Source organism: Calypte anna, chromosome 6, assembly GCF_003957555.1.
Source record: "Calypte anna isolate BGI_N300 chromosome 6, bCalAnn1_v1.p, whole genome shotgun sequence".
Classification (NCBI taxonomy): domain Eukaryota; kingdom Metazoa; phylum Chordata; class Aves; order Apodiformes; family Trochilidae; genus Calypte; species Calypte anna.
Genome location: NC_044252.1, coordinates 27,261,511 through 27,278,830, shown reverse-complemented (window position 1 = coordinate 27,278,830; position 17,320 = coordinate 27,261,511). Strand labels below are relative to the sequence as shown.

Genomic DNA, 17,320 nt, shown 5'->3' with positions numbered 1-17,320 from the left:
TGTCTCTTGTAAAGAAAGTCAAGAGAGTTCCCATTTCATGGGTTGCCTTGCTGGGTAGCTTATGTGTACCCTGGCTTTCTGCTGGAGACAGGGTATGTTGAAGGCCTTGAAAAAAATGACAAGTTCAGTCTTTCATCCCAATAGGATGAAATATTTCTTGTATGTAGTCATAAAGGGGATCTTATGTGAGTATTGTATCAAGACAAATTTCTTCTTAGTTTGTCATCTTTGACTTCTGGTGTTAACCATCCCATCTTCTCATAGAAGTGGATGGGTGTGTAGTTCCAGTTGCAAGTGTTAACAGTATGTAGAATGTGTATTAAGGGGAGAGGATATTAACTGTGGTCTTGCACATTATTTTGGCATTAGCAGTTACTGTGAACAGGCATTTCCCAAGTGAATTATTAGACTCACGGCAGACCAAAGAGGCAGAGAGATGTAGGCTGGTTCTAGTGTGGGAAGAGAAGGTATCACATCTGCTGTCACTGCTTGTCTACTACATTACCTGCTGATGTTCCTACAGTTGTTTGGCCTGGCTTTAGAAACTGATTAACAGAATCTGGGAAGAGATAGCATTTAAAATACTAAATTCTATTTGTCAAGTTAATGGTGATACTACTCTAGTTGTCAGGTATCTCTGTTAATATCTTCATCATAGAGAAATCTTCTCCAAGCAGTGTGTCAGGCTTGCAGTGTTCCACAGGAAAGTATTCATGAAGGGATAAACTTAGTCTGTCTTTGGTTAATTTAAAAGAATCTTTGAAAAATCCATGATGTGCTTGAAAATCTTACTTTTAAAATCTTTTAAGCTACAAATTGGAATTGCATATGCCTGAATAAATCAGCATGAGCAGCTTACTTCTTTTATCTAGTCTGTATTTCCATGATAGCACTGTGATTTCATGAAGCTATGTCATGCAGCAATTGCTTTATCCCATTCTAAAAAAAAAAAAAAATTGAGGTAGTTTCTATTGCTTTCTGGTCAGATAAGTAGGATCTGTGGTATTAAGTGCTTGGAGGGGATTTCAGAAAATAATGGTTTGGAGTGTAAGCACCTGGAGTTGAGAGTAAGATACATTGCAGTGAAACATTTTGGTTTTTTCCTTTGTGATGTGGGTGTTTTAATGTTGCAGTTTTGGATGTAGTGTTTTCTGGCAGCTTTCAAGTCAAAGAAACCTTGAGTGCACTCAGAGCTGCAAGCAGATTATATGATCATCCTTGTGTGTATAAAAATTTTACTTCATATGACCAGTGATTCCTTTGTTAAGAAGAGAGTGTGAACAATTTATTGTGTGGCAACAGAAGCATTTTAGGTTGTTCTTGACTTTTATGTAGCAGTTTGGAATTGCATGAAAATGTAAGGTGCTGGCCCTGAGATTTTATACTTCTTAATATCCTACCCATCCCAAACCCAAGCAAATGACCTGTGGTGAATTGGTTTTCCTCTGGAACAAAAGTATGGTCATGAAGGTGCAAGCTGAGCAACCTTTGGGCAGCATTAGAGCTTACCCAGGCACCACTTGCTCCTGTGCTGCTGCTGCTTCACCTGAACTTGCATGACTGTGCAGTGAATACACACTCTGGGAAATATTCTAGTTGGACATTGGTCATTATTCTTCAGCTGGATCAGGTCTCTGAGTTGGTTCACTAGGCAGCTAAAAAAAGTGCCAGCACAATGATTAAACACCTCTTTATTTGCTCAGTTATTTTTCAATGAATTAATTCCTAGTCCAGTTCAGTATGGATGCATGACTGCTTTGTTGGCACGGGGAAGGATATGGCACAGGGATAACAACAAAAGGTTGGAAGGTGAAGCAACTTGAGTGAGCAGCCAGCTCTGCTGTAGAATCTCAGCATTTGCTGTCAGTCTATGATTTTTTGTGTAGTAAATTACTCTGCCTCATGTTGTACTTGATTTGATGTATCTTCAGTCTCACTGAAGATGAGAGTTGTCATCTTTCATGCCTGTACTGTAGTGCCAAGCTAGATGTTGATATGGGTGGTTGCAGCTTGGCAAGTGTAAAATACAGGAAAATATCTGCAAAGTATCTAATGTTGTGAAATGCTCCTGCTTGTACAAAACATGTTCAAAGTCTTATTTTCCCTATAATTATACCATAATGTTGCCTTTTAGCTGGAAGCAAGAATGGAAGAGCTTAATAAAGAAGTGAAAGCTAGTAAAGACAAACTTTTAACTCAAGATGCAGCAGCCAAAAATGCTATTCAGCAGTTGCATAAAGAAATGGCCTTTCGAATGGAACAGGTAATAAGGAAAACCTTTAATTATTGAACTTCTCATGAACAAACTTGGTTCTTGTGGCAGCCTTGGTTGTTAGATTGCTAGGTAGAGCAAAATACTTCAAAATTGGAACTATTAAGTATGTAGTTATATGTACATTTTTAATAACTGGCATCAGTGAATTTCTAAAGAGCTGTTAACATTCTATAGTTCCTGATAACTCTTTTTAATGTGTGTGTTTGTATTTATGGAATTCAGCCTGCAAGGAAATCTCATTTTCCTTGCCTATAAGCTGATCGTGTCTCAAAAAAGAGGTAAAAGCTGGCAGCTTTTTTCAAACAGGCTGTCACAAAATTATTTTTTCAGCGCCAGAACTAAACTCTCATTTTGTCTCATCTATTACTAAAAGCTGAGGTTATTTTTTTTCTTATTTATACCATGTCGTGCCAAGTATTTCTCTATTATATTAATTCTAGAGCTCAGCATATGATTTTTTTTTTTTTACTTGAAGTAGAATTTGTTAGGTCTGGGGGGTAAACTGACAAAACAAGCCACTGAAAAAGTGAGCCAGTGGCTAGAGATTGTGCAGTTGGTGTGTGGATAAGGGAAGACAGAGGAATGGTGCTGAGTATTATTAAAATTATTTTGTTGCTAAAACTTGCCAAATACACTTTTTTCCTTCTGAAACAAGAAATTACATTACAAATGTATTAATAACTCATTTAAAATGTCCAACTGTGAAGCTGCAGCTTCTTAGCTGGGTATTTACTGTTAAGTACGCGTAGTTCCAGTACTTACAGGGGATGTAATATTATCTTTGTGCTACTGTACTGTGCAGTACTGCAAATACCCAGTAGCCTTGTGCACAAGCTAATTAGGAAATCCAAGGTTGATTCACTCTGTTTTAATATTTTTCAAGGCAAACAAGAAATGTGAGGAAGCACGCCATGAAAAGGAAACGATGGTGATGAAATATGTCCGAGGGGAGAAGGAGTCACTTGACCTTCGAAAGGAAAAGGAGATTCTTGAGAGAAGAGTGAGAGATGCAAACAAAGAAATTGAAAAGCATACTAATAAAATCAAGCAGCTTTCTCAGGAAAAAGGAAGATTGCACCAACTCTATGAAACTAAGGTGCTTAAAGCAATGCTGTATGACTTGAGTGATTAAATGACTTAATGATTAAAAGCATTATCAGAACAACCTTATTTGTTATTGTACTTGGTGAAAGAAACATGTTTTCATTTGGTTTTCCCTTTCCTCCAAGGGAAGGGGAAGAAGTTACTGAGTTTTCAGTCATTTTGAAGCTCCTTTGAATATTTCTCTGAAAAGTAGTTTATGAAACCTTAGAGGCTTTTTTTGGCAGACTTGAAAAGTCTGCTTGTTGCAGTCTAGATTTTGAGGGTATTTCTAGCTTCTTGGGATTTTTTTTTTTTAAGGTTATACTGGCATTAAAGACTTGCAGTCTTTTTTGCTAGTCTTCTGTGGTTTTACTTCATTTTCTTTTTTGTAGTACTAAAAATAAACCAATAGAACTTTTCTAAAATTCTGCCAGTAGGAGACTCCTGCTAGCTCCTTAGATTATCCAGGTCTTTTTTTATATTGTGCTCCACAATTCTATTTCATATGAAGGATCCAAAAATTGACAGATTATTGTTCAAACTTTGACTCGGGGTTCTTGTAAGTATTTGTACTATACGCAGTTAACAAGAACAGGAGGATCAGAAAAATACAAATTAATAGAAGTCCTAAAAATTATGCTTCTGAAACAAAACATTACCTCATCATCCTCTCTTACTGAATAGGAAGTGGGAGCTTGACTTCAGGTTTCCTAAACAAAGCTTAACTTTGTAGCTCTGGAGGACTACACTAGAGCCTCACAGGAATTGTATGGCACTTTTACAGTTGTGCTTTAGGCTTTTTTGGTAAAACGAACCCATCACTTCAGAAACACAGTTTGGAAATTTGACTTAATGCAGTGGCTTGTGGATAAGTGGTGTAGAAGGTTATGCCAACAATGTGCTTATATTATCATACTGTTTTGGCACTGACATAGAGACATTTTGCTGTCAGTGCTCACGCTAGCTGCACCTGCATATACCATTCCACTGGTATGACAGTTTTTACCTGTAGTCTTTTATAATACATGACCCTATCACCTTGAACCCGTGTTTCCTTATCTTTTTGCCAAAAAAGGAAAAAAAAAAAAAGCAAAAGTGCACTGTGCAACTTACCCAGAAGATTCTTACATTAGATCAGAACTCTAGACTGTGCTTGACCTTGTAATAGATATGTAACATTAATGTGTAGTTAGAGTAATGCAGCCTTACCTTGCTTATCAAATCAGAATGCTGGTAATTTGTTGAGGTTTTTTTGCTGGATTGTGGGCTAAAGCATTATTGAGCACTCTCAAGTCTGTGAATGCTTTTTGCAAAATACAGGCAATACTAAGAAAAAAATCACAACTGCTTTGACACTTGAGTAGGAGCCTTGTTGTAGAAGCACTGGATGATTTAAATCTATAAAATAAAATCTATGCAATCTTCTTAGGATGGTGAAGCCACTCGACTCAACAGAGAAATAGAAAAATTGAAAGAAGAAATCAATTCTCATATTATCAAAGTAAAATGGGCTCAGAACAAATTGAAAACAGAAATGGATGCACACAAGGTTAGTGAAGTGGTACACAATACCATGACATGAAAATGCAGTCAGAGGAATGTAATTGCCATACTGTTGACTTTTTATATCATACTTAAATCTAATTCTAAACTGTCTTTGTTTAATTTGGATACCTGCAGCAAAAGTCAGAACAGGGCTCTTAATGATATAAAAGTGCAAATGTTGAAAGGATATGAGGGGAGGGAGTATGGAGGGGATTCTGCCAAATATGACTTTTTTTTTTTTAATGAATTATCTGTCTCTTCTTGTTTATGGAGTTAAATCTATCATCTGAAAATGCACATGGCATATGACCAGGAGATCCTTTTGTTGCACTTTCAATGTTGGAACAAAGAAAATTGCATGAAGTTATAGCTGAATAGAAACAAGAAGAAAAATAATGCTGGACCCTTTTCATTGTTGTTAATTCTTTCAAGGCTGAAATAGGAAACTTTATTATGAGAAATGCTTTTCCCAGAATAAGTTAGATAAATAGGTTTAACCCGTATTTTATTAATGTTTTTTTATAGGAAACCAAAGAACGACTCAAAGATGCAACAACAAAATTAACTGAAGCAAAAGAAGAAGCAGACCAGATAAGGAAAAACTGTCAAGAAATGATAAAAACCTATCAAGTAGGCACACTTTCTCAGGAGGAAAAATTAGCATTTAGCATCTTGTTTTTCCTCCCTTTCTATCTTTATTTGTAGCAGGAAAGAATTATCCTGTGCAAGCTACAAAGCTGAGATGAACAGTCACTGATTTCTGTATTGGGAAAGATGTTAAATAAAAGGGAAAATCCTTGTCTTGATTGGCACGTGGTATGGGGATCATTCATGGCATGTTCAGAAAAGGAACTCAACCATGTGGAAAGCTGTCTGTATGTTTATAAAACTGGAAAGGGGAACATAAAACTCTTTAACTGTTCTTGTCTTCAATCGTTTTAGGAGTCAGAAGAAATTAAATCGAATGAATTGGATGCAAAACTCAGAGTAACTAAAGGAGAACTAGAGAAACAAATTCAGGAGAAGTCTGATCATCTGGAGGTAAATATGGGATGTGTGGAGACAGTACAGTTGGCAGCTTAGGAGTTAAAAATGCCATGAGTTTTTTAATTTTGAGAGTCTTAGTTTAAGCTGCTTACAAGTTTTGCCAGACATTTTTCTTTTTTACCTGATACCACAGCCCAAGTGTCTGCATTTAGCCCTGCTTTTTGGAGGATGGTTTTTAGCTATTACTATGGATGCACTTTTAAAATTAAAGTTATGTGAAGTGGATAATATAACCAGGAGGAAGTAACTGCTCTTTCATTTATAAACATGAGTGTTGCTATAATTGGAGAACACATTAGCTTGTAGGCAGGCATTATGCTATTCTATATGGCAAGAAGAGGCAGGGTACAGCCTCTGTTCTGGGTGAATATTTGCAACCCCCAGAGCTAATTCATGACTCAGGACCTGTTCCCAGCTTATATGTGTATGTGCCATCTCCAGTGTGCCTGGAACTTTCCCCAGGGGCTGTTGTGGTTTAGATCTGTACACCTGAAACTGGAGTGTGTAATCTCACTTTTGTTCTCAGTTCTGCTGAGAATAAAGAAGCTTTTAAGCTTTGCTTTTCTTTTTGAATAAGTCAAACAAATGTTTTTGGGTACCTGTTCTGCCTCAAGCCCTCTCAGCTGTTGTAGTGGCCTGCATTGGCCTAAATTTTTTTGATATCCCAGAAGATGCCACTGTCTATTTACATTTCTCAAGGAGCTTTTCACTCTTTAAAAGGTGCATCATGCAAAAATAAAAGAACTGGAAGACTTGAAGAGAACATTCAAAGAAGGAATGGATGAACTTCGAACACTGAGAACAAAGGTAAAGTGTGCTATGTTGGGTTGCATTGAGGCTGAAGGCATAGTGTTGGGTACTGGAACGAGATTTTATTCCGTCTGTTAATTGTATTTTTACTCCTTTCAGAGTAGTCAGTGTGATTAGAAACTGGCTGGCATGAGTCTAGAAGGGATATGTAACTGTGACTCTGGGCTGCCTTTCTTAAAGAGTATGCACTGATCCATAGTACAACAAGGTTTTGTTTCATGATATGCACCTCACTGGATTGAAAACTTGTGAGAGAGATTTTAGTAAACATCTTGTAAATTTAGTAACTTTATAAAATGATACTTGTAAACTTCTCCTGCCTGTGAAGCTAGTTTTGTAGAGGTCATACACATTATCTTTGTTAAGAAGTATATGGTAGCCATATCTTCTGATCTGGCCACAGATTAGAGTGGTGTTTTAGCTCAATAGGAGCTTAGAAAAAGGGAGGAAGATTGATAACTGGCAAAGAATGTCTTTGAATCCTGCTCCATTAGATGGGTAAGTCTGAAACTTTGGAAAAAACCAATACTAGTTTAGGTTGGTCAATTTTTAAAATTTTTTTTGGGGGGGGAGGGGTGGTTTCCATTATTTTGCCTCTGTTTTTCCATTATTTTGACTGTATTTCATCTCAGATATTTGGAATGTTGTTTGGAATCACCAAAAAATAACAGGAGCTTTGTACAGTAGTCTAAACATTTGATCAGAATCATTCACATCTGAAATTAGGGAGAATAAATAGTTTCTGTTTTGGTTTTTTTTTCTATTTAGGTAAAGTGTCTAGAAGATGAGCGTTTAAGAACAGAAGATGAGTTATCCAAATATAAAGAAATCATTAATAGACAGAAAGCTGAAATTCAGAATTTGCTGGACAGAGTCAAAGCTGTAGATCGTCTGCAGGATCAACATCAGAGGTACAGCTGTGCACTTGGAGAAATGATTCAAAAGATGTCTGGGATGTGGAAAGATGTTTTTTTAAATGAAATCCTCAGCACTTTAAATTGTATTGTAATTTGAAGAATCCCTGTCCTAATTTAAGAGTTTTACTAATCTAAGTCAGTATTACTAGTACTGTAGACAACCTAGGTGATCTCTGACAAGACTGCTAAATCTAATTCTTACCTCTTCCATTATTGGAATAAGTAGTGATTGCTTTCCTACTCTGTAGGAGGTGTTATCCTTTGGCAGTGTAATGCTAGGTAACTTCTGTTGTCATTGACCACAGGAACCTCATGTTGGAAGCATGTAATTTGTAGCAATGGAGTTGTAGTAGAATTCAGTTACTTAGTTTTACAAAATTACAGGTATTTTTCACTATGATGAATGATTTGAATCATTAATCCCAAGTCTCACTTCTGCTCAAAAAACATAGATATGGGGTTGTTGGTTTAAAGTGAATTGAGCCTCCTGGTGGTTACACTTGTCTGACAGAGAGTTCAATGAGATGTGTGCCATTGCTTTGTATAATTTTAGTTTTATTTTATAATTTGAATAAAAATACTCCTTGCGAGAAAGAGGGGTGAGAGTTTTCCTGCTGATGTTGGCAGGTAAGGTTTTAGAAAGATGTAGAAAATTCAGTGATTGAAAACTAATGAAATAATATGGCAAGAACAAGTGAGAAGAGGACATTCTTAATCTGTAACATTTTAACAGCTATTTAATTTTGGCGTTTCTGTCACTTCCTCTAAAATGTTGATCATAACTGAAGATATGGCATTTCTCACTCAAATGGTTTATAGGTGGTAGATCAAAAGTCTCCTAATAGGAGTGCTTCAGTAGAAACAAGAACATTCTTTGTAAAGGACTGGCAGGGGGGATAGTGGAGTAAGATGGGTCCTGTGAATTGGAGCTGCACCACTTGGGTAAGGATGTTTCAAAAGTTATTGTATTGCTGTCTTGGAAAAGTTCAAAACTGGGCTATTTCCCCATCTCTTTAAGGCAAGTCCTCTTAGAGAACAACCCTGATGTTGAATTTGCAGGATCTGGTTTTGGGATTTTTTTGTTTATACCTGGTTCTGCAGCTCATGAAGTTGAATGCAGAGGGATTGTCTTCCTTGGGGGAGCTAATGACAGTAAATCCTTCTGTGGATATAGATAACCTGTCATTTCAGCACTGCAACATGTCATGAAATGGAATCTGCAAGCTCTCTTGGTATTTAAAACTATCAAGTGACATAACAGATGCCTCAGGGTGGTTAATTTGTTTCCTCTGCCTTATTTGATCTTGACCTGAATGCTTTTATTTTAGTAAGATGTCACATCTTTAAGCTCAGCTTATCCCTAATAATATTAGATACAATTGTTTTGACAGAGACGAACAAGAAATCAGTGCTTTAAAGGAAGAAGTAGATGGTTTCAATTCTCTCATTGCTGATCTCCAGAAGGACATTGAAGGTAGTCGGAAAAGAGAATCTGAGCTATTGATATTCACTGAAAAATTAACCAGTAAGAATGCACAGCTTCAGTCTGAAAACAATTCCTTACAGAGCCAGTTGGATAAGCTTTCTTACAGCGAAAGAGAGCTGCGCACTCAGCTGGAATGTGTTCAGCAAACTAAAGATGATCTGGTGAGTACAGCTTGGGTGTGTACAGCTTGGGTTTTACACTTGTTAGATGTCTGATGCTGCTAAATTCATGGCACATGAAATCCACCTTGTGTCTTTACTTACGTGACCACAGTTTCTCATTTGAAGTTTGCTAATTTGATGGAATAATATCAGTGGGTATGAACACATTATTCTAGGGGAAACAAATCCTGAGCCAGACTGCACTGGAATGAGAGGGTGTTACTGGGTTGTTCCACCACCTCTCTGGGCAACCTGTGCCAGGGTCTTACCACCCTCATGGTGACTATGACATTGTTCTCTACTGTGTCATGTAGATCTGTTGGAAGTAGCTCAGAGGTCTCACTGCAGCATTACACTGTGCTGCATATTCATTTACAGTGGTCATGTTTAGCCTGAGTGGTAAATATAAAATGTGAGTGATTTGCAGGTGAAAAGAGTAGAGTTAAGGCTGTTGAGCATGCGGTATGGTTAAGCTGTGTTGGTTTGGGTTTTTATATGGCTGAAAATAAAACTGCAATTTCAGGCCACCAAGTTGCAGAAGGAGGAGGATCAGCGAAAGCTGGAGGTTGAGACCCTCCAGGCTCAGCTAACTTCAGAGCAGACAGAGCTGGCAGCACTGAAGACCCATGTGGATGAACTGAAAGATGAACTGGCTACCCAGAAACGCAAGCATGCAGCAAACCTGAAAGATCTCTCAAAACAACTTCAGCTAGGTTGAAATTATTTTCAGATACAATGAGTCAGCCCCATCTGTAAGCCCCTTCACAGTGTCTGGTAGAGACTGGGTCTTGTCTGCCTCTGTGCACTGTTTGAGTGTAGCCCTTCAACCTCTCCCTGTCCCTGAAGACAATGAGAGTGAGCAAGTTAGGTCTTGGAAACCACGTTTGCAGAGAGCAGACCTTAATGTCAATTTTCAGTCTTAAATATAACTTCTGAAATAGGTTTGGATATAAAGTGAAAGACTTATTTCCAGATATGGTGGTCTTTGTTGCAATGTATGTGACTACCGAAATGTCACTGTGGGTATATATGGATCCTGGTTTGTGTAGGAGTGTATGAATATGTTGCTAGAAGTTTCCTAGTTGATGACTCTATCAGGAAATGCTGGTGACTGTTATTTTTTTAGTATATTAAATAGATCATTTGAATTTCTAAAGATGTATATGGAGACACTGATGACTCATTTTGTCAACAAATAGAAATCATTAAATACCCAATAATGCATATACTCTGAACACAAATAGAGTTGAATATAATCACATCTGTTTGCAATGCATTTGAAAGAAGAGATCCTATTGGCATTGTGCAAGGCACGTTCTGTGTTTCTCTTTGTCTGTATATGAACAGCTGTGCACTTTCCCTCTTGATCCCTCCTGAATGAGTGGTGCTTCTGGCACAAGGATGCCAGTCAGCTCCCAATGGTGGTACAGCTATGAGATCCCAGAACAGTTACTATTCTGTCAATCAGTAGTTTTTTACTTGGCAGTCCTAATCAAAAGTAAAATCAAATAAGTTTTATTGTTCCCAATTAACCCTGTGTATGGCATTACATCCTCCAACTGGCAGCTGATGCACTGTAGGGATCTTGGTGGATGTTGTACCCATGTGCTTAGTGGTTGGGGGCAGGGAGAGGAAGGGAGCTCTTTTTGGTTTGGGTTTTTTTTCCCCTTAAAATTTTTATTTGCTATCATTATCTTTCAGTTGTCAAGCCACATTAAATTAGTGCAAGTCAGGGAGAATTAGAGTTCTTGTATATTGTATAACACTGTGATTTTTTGGGGGTTTTTAATCTCCTGTTGGTAACCATAGTTTTATTACACTTTCAGCACGGAGGAAATTGGATCAGATGGAAAATGGCAATTATGACAAAGAAGTCAGCAGCATGGGGAGCCGTTCCAGTTCATCAGGTAATGCAGCATCTAGCAGGGCTTCCAAAACAATCTGTGGATCTAATAAGGTTGCCATGGTGTGCTGCTGTGAGCCTTGCTCTTTCTGGGGTTTGTGCATATGCAGTGTGTGGGCAACCTCCCATTAAAGCTGATAAAATAACCTTTAACCACCAAAATGCACTTGACTGAATGCAGTTTGTAGCTGCTTATTCTTAGTATGAGAGCTTATTCTTAGTGCCTTTTAATATTTTGAGAATATTAGGGGATTCCAGTTTAAAGAGGACCTTCTTAAGTGCTGCCAGAGGCAACACAAAAATGATCAGTGGCTTCCAACATCTTTTAATTACACTATTGACAGTTGCAACTGTGTAAATGATAAATCAATGAATACATTTAGAGGCACCAGCATGCTTGTAAAACTTATTGCTTTCTGTCTGTTTGGGAGTCAAGTGGTCATCTTTAGCACTGAAAGCAACGTCTGTTACTGCTTCAGTATCCTTGGGTTTTAAGTTTGCTTAGTTCTTTCAGTGTCCTGTAATCTCACTGTATAAGAGAGGTAAATACTTAGAGAAAGGACCAGAAAGAAAAGAAAATATTTCAAGCTTTAAGTGATCAGTACACAGGGCTGTTGTCGTTCTGTACACAGTTTTCATGGTTGTGTAATTTTAGTGGACTCCAAAACACATGCATTTAATATCAGCTCAGTCTTGTACAAACTAATATAAATTAATATAAATTTACTGTGCAGGGTGCAGGAATAAGCATTACTGCAGCAAGCATGCTTGTGCTGAAGGAACAACACCTGGGCTGTTTTAGCATCATTTCAATGGTATAGGGATGGTTTATAGAAAACCTCAATAGCTTATAAGGGAAAGTGACATTCTGAAGAAAATATCCTAAGCTACTGGAATGTAATGGATGCCTGCACTGCACTACTGGAGGCATTTTACCTGGTATGAAAGCAAAAAGAGCTTTTACAACTGGAGGTGTTTTGGCAGGGTCCCTGAATGCACGCAGCAGCAACGAGGATCGGTCGCCTGAGAACACAGGGTCTTCAGTGGCTGTGGATAGCTTCCCAGAGGTGGACAAGGCTGTCTTGGTTGAAAGAATACTAAGGCTACAGAAGGCACATGCACGAAAAAATGAAAAGATGGAGTTTATGGAGGATCACATTAAACAGCTGGTGGAAGAAATCAGGAAAAAAACAAAGTATGTTCTGAGTTCTGTTTGGTTTTTCAGTGTTGAGCTGGTACAGCAGACAAGTATTCTGGATTTTATGTAAATCAAGTCACTGTCTAAATGAAAATCTTTAAAACAATAAGAATATTGCAGCGATGGTAGATCTCAAAGGTAGGTTTAGTCTTAGGGTTTTTTTCAGCCTTGTCTTTCTCCTGCAATTACAGCAATTGCTGAATTGTTTACTAATTTTTTTCAGCAGGAAATTTCAGCAGCAATGTTTTTTTGGTAGCAAAATGGTCACCAGGTGGCTGACGTGAGGTGGACTGCTGCCACTGGCTAACGAGAGTCCATTTTCTTCACATACCTAAAGAATGTTTGTTTTGAAAGGAGAATCTGCATAATTCCAGATGGCAGCCTGGCATGTGTACCAAACAATATATCTGAGGCAAAGGTGGTCTATATTTAACATGTGGGACAATATTCCACTTAGATGGAAAACTCATCTTACAGGATGCTGTCTGGAACTGCAGTTGGGAGGGGAAGAAATTGTGGCTTATACCTTCCTCTGGGAAGTACAGTGATCTGTTAAGTACAGCCCTTGTTTGTGCTCATATGGTACCATTTCATAGAACATGATCACAGCTTGTGAAGACTCTTGAGCAGAGACTTTGTAATTTTTGTCTTATCTGTAAAAAGCTTCAGGTTCTCTGTTTAGAGTCTCTCAGCAAGGAAAAATAGAGAGAGGCATTTTTAAGAACTTTTGCTCTGGTAGCAATATTACTTTCTCAGAATGCTTCTAAATAGTTAAACCTTTTTTAGTTAAATAGTTTAGTTAAACCTTTAAATAGTTAAATACCAGCATCTCCAGCAGTATTTGTGCTATCCTAGGCTTCCCTGTGACCTAGAAATTGCAGAAGTTGTCTGATGCCTTTTAAGTAGTGCAGTACTGATTGAAAGTTACTTCAATGTCTGACTGCATTGCCTGGTAGTGCTATGATGATTTTTTAAATTTTTTTTTCTCCTCCAGAATTATTCAGAGTTACATTTTGCGGGAAGAAGCTGGAACACTCTCATCAGAGGCCTCTGACTTCAACAAAGTACACTTGAGTAGACGGGGTGGGATTATGGCATCTCTGTATACATCTCATCCTGCAGATAGTGGGCTCACGTTGGAACTCTCCTTAGAAATAAACAGGAAGCTGCAGGCTGTGTTAGAAGATACATTACTGAAAAATATTACACTGAAAGTGAGTAGCTATGCCAGTCCTTCCACTTAGTTCTTGTGGTTCTGAGGTACAGCCTTCAAAGAGATGCATACTGGTGAAAGGAGGAGGCTCTTCAGAAGTCAGGTCATTGTGAAATGGTGCTGCTGATAGCACTGGATTAGTCAAAAGAGTTCTGAAACATGACTGAACCTCTGTTTTGAGACCCTAGCAGTATCTTGTACTAATGAGCTGCTGCCTGAAATAAGCTCTGGGTTGCCTGTGGGTGGAGAAGGGTGGCTCTGGGCTCTGCCCCAGCCATGTGGAGCCAGGGGCATGGGTTTTATGTGCCTGTCCCTGTTGCAGAACCTGCATTCCCCACTGAGCTCCTGGGGCAGTGTGCCTGCTGCATGGGAAGGGTGGCAGGCTGGAAAACGTTGCACAGGCAGCTAGCTGGATTGCAGTGGTCTGGAGAAGTTGCAGATCTCTTCCTACAGTTATCATTCCCCTTGAATGCTATACTTTCTAGACAGCCTGTAGAGCATCAGTTACTGCAAAAAAAGACTTGTTGAGAGCTTCACATCCTGTATTGAAATACGCTTGGTTTTCTCCAACTCTCTTTAATAATTTGTGCTTGTTCTGGATATTTGAAAGTATTAATTTGCTGACTTAAACAGTAACTTCAGTTTAGTGTGTTTTGTGCTGATTGACTCATTTTCCTTATATATAACATACCCTGTTGTGTTTTGTTTTGTTTTCTTTCTCCCAAAGGAAAACCTTCAAACTCTAGGAACAGAAATAGAACGACTTATTAAACACAAGCATGAACTGGAGCAGCGAATAAAGCAGACATAAGTAAAACTTCCATAGAATAACCAATATGAAGATGTGGAGAAGGCAGGTGCAACAGACCACTGTTTTTCACATTTTTTCTGAAATTGGGTTGCCTGCCAGCACAAGGATCTGACATTTTGCATATATAGCCTTTTTTAACCATAAAGGCTTACTCGTGTGAGGGTTTGGCGTCAACATGGTTCTGTCTGCTCAATACCAGCCTGAGGTGTTTCTGAATTTTACCACACACTACATTTATCTAAAGCTTTTATTTGAAATGATGTATAGATGCTTTGTAGTGCATACTATGTTTTGAGTTGCAGTGAGATTTAAATTTCTGCACTGTGTAATTAATCAGTCTCTTAATGATGGAGCTTGAAAAAAAATTAAACCAATTATGTCTTAGTTGCTGTTGAACATATCCCAAGTGTTACTGAGCTTCAAGGGCTTCTGGACATTATTTCCCTTTTGCATATTATTTCAGATATTTAGGTTGATTAAGCATTTTTACCTACACATGGAAAAATGCTTTGTCACAGAATTCTGATTTTTAAGTAGTGGCCATAATAATGCATATTTTCTACTTCAGACTAACATTTAACTGGTCAGTTTCTTTGCTGAAAAGAAGTCAAACAGTGGTAAGACTAAGGGATAAAGGAGCTTTCTGATTCAGTTGTTGAGTATGTACAACAGAAACAAATGTCAGTTCAACAAGTCTTGTAAACCCTTGATTTTTCAACATGGATTTAAAAAAGTTTGATATTAGATAATTGGTCAATAAAGTTCTCTGGCCTTCTTCATAATGAACAGCATTAAGAAGGTAGGAGTTTTAACTAGACATTCTTGTGTGTGTACAGGGTGGACATTGTGTTTGAATCTGTTTTCTTAGACAAATGGAAGCTAACTAAATTTTCTCACTAACTGTGGATAGATGAGCTAGTGAAAATAGTGAAGTAAGAAATGGGGAATATATCTAGATAGGATTGTAATCTATTGGTTGGACTGTGAAAGTGGCACAGAAGTCTGTGTGACTCCTTAATTTTACTGTTGTGAAGAATTAGTTGGCCAAAATGGCATCAACTGAGAACTTCTACTTAGCCCTGCAGTGGCTGAGGGAGTGATGGAAGAAGAATATCAAGGTGACAAGATTCTGGTTAATTACAACATCATATTCACATTTTAATTCCCCGATTCCCAGAATTTACAGGTACTGAAATATCTATATTCCAGCAGTAAGTGCATAGATTTCTGTATTTATTGCATTTTGACCAAAATTAATTGAACAGTTCACAGTGTAAATATAGACTTTGTTTTTTTATTAAATACTTGAACTTCATATTCTCATGAAAAAAGATTTAATGTACATTTAAAATAGCAATGCTTTAGCTATTTTAATTAGAGAGGATACTGGGGGGGTGGGGTAGGGTGGGGGGAGGAGTAATCTGATTTGCTGCATCATACACAAAACAAGGGGCCTGAATCTGTCAGCACACAGGAGGGTAATTTATCCAAAATTCTAAGTGAGTTAGGGGTGTTGACTCCATTTTCAGATGCCACTGAGTTTTGTAATGAACCAAATGGAACAGAAGGGTCTGATTTGGTTTGATTGAGTTGAATCAAGACAGTGAGACTTTGTTGTTACTTTAAAAACAGGCAAGTCCTTGTGGGGTCAAGACCTGATTTGTGGTCCTGAGAGCTTCAGGAGTCTTGGATGGCAGGTCCCTGCAGTGTCAAAGGTTTAAGGATTTCTGTACAAAGTCTGAGTGGAAGGAAATGATTTAGAACCTGACCGAGAATTGTAGAAACTGTGAGCCTTTAGTTGGGGTGGGGTTTTATACATATATTTTTCTAATTCCTAAGAGCAATGGTTATATGAAGTGTTAGGGGAATTTGGACCAGTCCAGCCATGGGACTACCTCTGCTTTACTGCTGTTTAAGTGATGTGAAGAGGAAAATACCTGGCTCTGCTGAAACAGATTTGTCACCAGCTTCCAGGAAGTGAACAGGCAGTTGTTCTTGACTGAACAAGACCTTCTGCTTAGAAAAAAGTATTTAGAACATTTTGCATGTCAAAACATAGCTTAGCTCTTGTATGTTTGTGTTTTCATGCTTTAATGTACCAGATCTCTGGATATTTTCAGGCATTCAGCTGAATGACTCCAGTATTTTAGATACTATGTTAATATTGTAATCCGGTATGTTCTCCAGGTGTACAATGTGAATGAAGGAGAGGTGGGGAGCAGATGGAATAAGTGCAATGACATTGTGGAAATTCTTATTTCTTTTTGGCATGCTTGTTTCTCCTTTTAAGTTATTTGAGAAAACTAGTTAGTTGTCCTCCTGCCCTGCTGGAAATGCTGCTTCCTCTCTGTAGCACTAGTAACTTTTTTTTTTTTTCTTTTTTCTTGGTTATGGAGACACACAAAGAAGCCAAAATACCACCTCATTTGTTGTGCACGGTGTTTTCATGAACTGAAGTCACAAAGTCTTCTACAAGCATTATTTTAAATATACCTAGGGATGGAAATTTCATTCTAGCTGACACATTGGCAAATGACTCTCTATCCATTAAGCCCAGATTGCGATGAGTGCATGATGGGATCAACCAGCAACTTCGCTTAAATCTGTTGCTTTTTCCTGAGAGGCAGTAGTGTGTTACCTGTAAAAATTTTACTGGCAAGCCCTGTGCCTGTTGGTTCCACAGGGTGGATTGTCAGGAACGTGGTACTACTGGTGCATGTAAGGACACTTCTGTGAAAAGGTGTTTCTGGGGGTTGGTTGACAGAGGTGAGCACCAGCTGGTGCACAGTGGGTGCAAGGCATGTGTAGCAATTGCATTTCATGTGCTTTTGTTTTGGAAACTTTTTATGATGATCCTGAGATTGAGAACTG

General features: G+C 38.2%; 1 protein-coding gene across 1 annotated transcript in view; it reads left to right on the top strand.

The window, feature by feature from the left end:
• The window catches only part of CCDC186 (coiled-coil domain containing 186), a 32,386-nt gene extending 16,515 nt beyond the window's left edge, over positions 1 to 15,871 (top strand). The window contains exons 4-16 of the mRNA XM_030453327.1: positions 2,135 to 2,263; positions 3,159 to 3,371; positions 4,788 to 4,907; positions 5,429 to 5,533; positions 5,846 to 5,944; positions 6,671 to 6,757; positions 7,529 to 7,671; positions 9,069 to 9,324; positions 9,848 to 10,037; positions 11,151 to 11,231; positions 12,212 to 12,422; positions 13,420 to 13,639; positions 14,366 to 15,871. Coding sequence (XP_030309187.1) covers positions 2,135 to 2,263; positions 3,159 to 3,371; positions 4,788 to 4,907; positions 5,429 to 5,533; positions 5,846 to 5,944; positions 6,671 to 6,757; positions 7,529 to 7,671; positions 9,069 to 9,324; positions 9,848 to 10,037; positions 11,151 to 11,231; positions 12,212 to 12,422; positions 13,420 to 13,639; positions 14,366 to 14,449 — 1,938 coding nt within the window. The 3' untranslated portion in view covers positions 14,450 to 15,871. The remainder of the gene's footprint in view (positions 1 to 2,134; positions 2,264 to 3,158; positions 3,372 to 4,787; positions 4,908 to 5,428; positions 5,534 to 5,845; positions 5,945 to 6,670; positions 6,758 to 7,528; positions 7,672 to 9,068; positions 9,325 to 9,847; positions 10,038 to 11,150; positions 11,232 to 12,211; positions 12,423 to 13,419; positions 13,640 to 14,365) is intronic.
• Positions 15,872 to 17,320: the final 1,449 nt, after the last annotated feature.